This window comes from Penaeus japonicus, unplaced genomic scaffold (assembly GCF_977035675.1).
Source record: "Penaeus japonicus unplaced genomic scaffold, GWHDUDI00000001_assembly GWHDUDI00000003, whole genome shotgun sequence".
Classification (NCBI taxonomy): domain Eukaryota; kingdom Metazoa; phylum Arthropoda; class Malacostraca; order Decapoda; family Penaeidae; genus Penaeus; species Penaeus japonicus.
In genome coordinates, this window is record NW_028234405.1 from 12,143,893 (window position 1) to 12,148,892 (window position 5,000).

The following is a 5,000-nucleotide window of genomic DNA, read 5'->3' on the forward strand; positions in this document are numbered from 1 at the left end:
CATCATTATCATTACCATCATCACCATCCCTATTATTGCAGAGTGTTTCGAGAAGTTCGTCAGAATTGTCACTTCCTGTATTCATTATTTGCTGCCGAAGTGTCATCGCTAAGCAACTCTGCAATTGTTGCACACTGTAATTGCCTGGACGGTGCTTGAGAAAAGTGAGGTGGTTAAGCGAGAGAAGTTAATGAGAAAAATAGTCTCAATAGTCAAGGTGTGGCGACTCTAACCTCGTGTAGTGTTTTTAATGTTGTGGTTTACCAGTAAGAAGTGAATACTCTCGAAGGCAAAATACTAATTAGGACAAGGCTGATAACTATAACTAATAACTATATAGTTTTCACTAATTCACTGATCAAATATATATATTTTTTGATCTGTGAATTATACCCATCGTTCTACTCTTCCTTCTCACAGAATGTTTCAATAACATCGCTGAGACGATAATAAAATTACAATCAGAATTACAGTCATGTCAAGGACTTGGTCATGGTCATACGTACAAGCCTTTTCTAACTAATGACTGATGAACATTCCAGTCTCTTCTAATGACCTGTTTTCCACTAGCTTGTTCGCGCTCGCTCGTTCACCCTCCTCAGAGTAATTTCCTCATTATACAGTAGTTTCAGTGTAGACGCAAACTATGAATATAAATCGATACATTTGTACATATTAATTCAACCGAACACAAACATTCAAGAGGTTGAATATTAAGATGCCTATTAATCATGCATACCGGAATCGACCATCAAAGATATTTCCAGAAATGGTAAATGGTTAATCATTCTCTTTGACATTTTATTCATAAGCCTATAGTATTTTCTGTTAGAGGGAAGTCAAGTAGGGAGTTCGGTTTTCTTCAACACTTCCGACCCGTTTGTCCTCAAATATCATTTTCAAATATCACTGTCAAATATCATCCTGTGTTTTCATAGCGGGGTAAAAAAAAAAAAAAAAAAAAAAAAAAAAAACATTGGGAGAGGCTTAAGGGATTTAATTAACACTTTACAGGAGACCACAATGGACGTGGTCTTGGGGTTCATGGTGGTGCTGGCCGCCTGTGTGGGCGTTCACACCCAGTCCCTTCCGCCCATGGACCTCATGCACAGAGCTTTCTTGGACCAGGAAGGCAAATATCTCATGCTGTGGACGCCGCGTGAACAAGACATTGTCATCGAAGTGCAGGTCAGTGCAGGTGTCTTGCCTGAAGTTATATCATTAACTCGTAGAATTTGAGATATGAAATATGTACTGTTTTCAAGAGAGAGGGTTATTGACGAAAATTAAAAGTTCTTCAGATGTATTACTTAAATCTCACTCTCTCCCTTGCAGACACCGTTTTTTTTCGACAATCTTCGTCATAAACTCTGTTCCTTTTTGTTCACAGGTGGAGACGAAGGGTTACGTGGGTCTGGGCTTTTCTCCCAACGGCGGAATGAGAGACGCGGACATCGTGCTTGGCTGGGTGACAGACGATGGGAAAGTTGTTTTGGAGGTTAGTATGGTACCGAGTTTTAGAAATATAATCTCAGAGGGCCAAATGGACTTAACTAAATATTACACCAACTAGTGGAAACGTCTTCTTTAATCTTAGTATAGCAAAAAAAAAAAAAAACAATACCCAACTGACTCTTAGCATAGATCTAAACAGAAACCATGTACGAAAAACAGTAGACAATCTAAACGAACGATCAAACAAACGAATGAATAAACGAACACATACAAAAAACAGCAACACAAAAAACAACAACAACGATAAAAACAAAAGCCTTACGCTAGACACACCCATTCCAAAAAAAACAAAAACAAACAAAAGAATACCAACCTTACCACGACCGCTCCTACCTCACTACCTCACAACATGTCCCTCATACCCTTGCAGGATCGCTTCGCCACCGGTTACAGAGAACCAAAGAAAGACAACCTGCAAGACGTGGAGCTCCTGGGGGGGTCAGAGAACGAGACCCACACCGTCCTGCGGTTCTCCAGACCTTGGTCCACCTGCGACGCTGAGGATTACGATCTCTCGGTGAGGATTCCTGTTTGTTTTTGTGTATCTTTTGGCTGGGGTTTGGTCGTATCTTTAGTGCTGCTTGATCTGTCGGTCTTGCTATCTTTTTTGTTCTGTTGTTGTTGATATTGTTATTATCATGGCCGATACCATTATTGTTATTATCATTATCATTATTATCAATATTATCATTATTATTAATATTATCATTATTATCAATATTATAATTATCATTATCATCATCATCATCATCATCATCATCATCATCATCATCATCATCATTATAATTGTAATTGTAATTGTAATTGTAATTGTAATTGTCATTATCATTACCATTATCATCATCATTATAATCATGCCTCGAACGATGCGCATTTCCCATCGAACAACAACACCGCAGACGATCCCTTAGAACCGATCCAGCCAAAAAAACAAACCCTTCCTCCTTTTTCTTCCGAAGGGCGACACAGTTCGGCTGATCTGGGCCTATGGGAACGACGACCCAGGCGAGGGAGCGGTCAGGATGCACGACGAGAGAGGAACCAAGAGCATGTACCTTCAGGAGCCGCAGTTTGCCTTGCCGGACTTCGGGGACGACGTGAAGGAGTTCGACCTCATCAGTGCAAATGTAAAGCGCGTGGTTGAAGAGGCGTTGAATGTTGATGGAATATCTATTTGGAATATGTATGTGCGGTGCTTGTAGGCTGTTTTTTTTCTTTCTTTTTCTCTCTCTCTTTTTTTTCTTTATTTCTTTGTTTTTGATTCTCTTTCTCTTTCTTTCTCTTTCTCTTTCTCGCTTTCTCTCTCTCTCTCTCTCTCTCTCTCTCTCTCTCTCTCTCTCTCTCTCTCTCTCTCTCTCTCTCTCTCTCTCTCTCTCTCTCTCTTCTCGTTTCTCTTTTCTCTTATGATATTATTCGTGATTCCTTCTCTCCCTTTATTTCTTTTTGTTCTGTCCCTATTTATTTACATTCATCTGATTTAGTTGATTACAGTTCAATTGATTTTTTCTTCCTTTGACGAACACAGATCAGCCTGCCAAATGATCTACGCACCCTGTACTGGTGCAGACTTTTCAAAATGCCGAATATTACCCAGAAGACCCACATCATCGGGGTAAGAAAGACTTTCAAAAGTTCAAAGATGAAATATTGAAAGATATTTAAAGATAGGAAAGATAAAGAAAAAAATAGGTGTTTCTGCGTAACTAGAGATACATATATATATATTTTCCATTTAACCATAACTATTTCAACTCCACGGAGAAACCTACACCTAAATGACAAAATACATTCCTCAACTCACACACATTCTCGCCACCACTTCCTTTTTACAACAGTACGTACCATTCATCCAAGAAGGCAACCACAAGTACGTCCACCACATTGTCCTCTACGAGTGCCACCTCGAAGACAGCGCTCGTCACTTCGAGAAGTGGCTGGACGTCAAGGGGGCTCAGTGCCACAGTGCCAACATGCCCTTGTCTTGGAAGCGTTGCACTAACCCGATAATCGCTTGGGCTGTTGGGGGAGAGGGTAAGTCGTGAGAGAGGGGGGAGGTGGGATGGGAGGGGGAGGAAGGGAAAGGAAGGGAGGGGAGGGAGGGTGGGGGAAGGGAGGGAGGGATGGGGAGGGAGGAAAGGAGAGGAAAAAAAGAGAGATGAGAGAGAAAGAGAATGAGAGATGAGAGAAAGAGAGAGAGAGAGAGAGAGAGAGAGAGAGAGAGAGAGAGAGAGAGAGAGAGAGAGAGAGAGAGAGAGAAACGAAGGCGAGAGAGAGAGAGAGAAACGAAGGGGAGAGATAAAAAAAAAAAAAAAAAAAAAGAGGAAAAGAGAAACAGAAAGAGAAAGAAAAGGATATCGACCTAAAGAAAAAAAGAAAAGAAAAAAAAAAGAAAGAAAAAAAAAAAAAGAAAAGAAAAAAAAGCAATAACCTCCAGACCCAAGACACCAAAACCACTAAACCATTTCCCTCCCCCCACAGGCGAGATGCTACCAGACCACGTAGGTTTTCCAATGGGAGAAGAGCACGGCGGTTCTACCTATTACCTCATGGAAATGCATTACGACAACCCCAACCTCCAAGCAGGTAAGAAAGCTACGGCCTTGCAGGGTAATCAGACAATGGCCAATTGTCTGCACGGACTCTGTTCTCTCCACGCACCGTGTACTTCCTACACACGATCGGCACTTGTTTTTGTGTACAAGTCGGGGGGAAAAAACTCTTCGTTGACTGTTGCTGTTGAAATGATTTTTTGCCTCGGCTTGAAAAAAAAAGAGGAAAAATAGAAAGCTGCAAGGGGTTATGGACTCGGATGTTTTGCAATATTAATATTAGATATTTTGATTTAACGTTTGTAAAAAGTGTAGATTGAATAGTTCGCCAGTGATTATTGTGTACACACGATTTACGTGTAGAAATAATATGAAAATTTGGCCTTAGGTAATAATTCCTTTGTAGGCCCGCTTTGCATGAACAGATTTTATTCATGAATATAATAGACTTCGGAAGCTTGCCTAAAAGCCGTACCTTCGTGTGGGCGGGAAAATATCGCGCGGCTATTTATCTAGCAGGAGGCAACGCCCAGTTTGCCAGCCTTTATATATATATATATATATATATATATATATATATATATATATATATATGTATATGTGTGTGTGTGTGTGTGTGTGTGTGTGTATGTGTGTGTATATGTGTATGTATATATATATATATTTATATATATATATATATATATATATGTATATATATATTTATAGATAAATATATATATATATATATATATATATATATATATACATATATATATATATACACACATATATATACAGTATATATACATATATATATATATATTATATATATATATATATAATATACAATATATATATATTTATATTTATTTATTTTGATTTATATATATATATACACACACACACACACACACACACACACACACACATCTATATATATATATATATGTGTGT

The 5,000-nt window shown here is 38.8% G+C and overlaps 1 protein-coding gene across 7 annotated transcripts in view; it reads left to right on the forward strand.

Moving 5' to 3' along the window:
- Window positions 1–5,000, forward strand: part of LOC122258825 (uncharacterized) — a 45,887-nt gene that overhangs the window by 5,542 nt on the left and 35,345 nt on the right. For all 7 annotated transcript variants that reach the window (XM_086555538.1, XM_086555590.1, XM_086555560.1 and 4 more), the window contains exons 2-8: window positions 1,015–1,188; window positions 1,391–1,498; window positions 1,886–2,032; window positions 2,475–2,642; window positions 3,041–3,127; window positions 3,351–3,546; window positions 3,994–4,098. In XM_086555538.1, coding sequence (XP_086411664.1) covers window positions 1,024–1,188; window positions 1,391–1,498; window positions 1,886–2,032; window positions 2,475–2,642; window positions 3,041–3,127; window positions 3,351–3,546; window positions 3,994–4,098 — 976 coding nt within the window. In that variant the 5' untranslated portion in view covers window positions 1,015–1,023. The remainder of the gene's footprint in view (window positions 1–1,014; window positions 1,189–1,390; window positions 1,499–1,885; window positions 2,033–2,474; window positions 2,643–3,040; window positions 3,128–3,350; window positions 3,547–3,993; window positions 4,099–5,000) is intronic.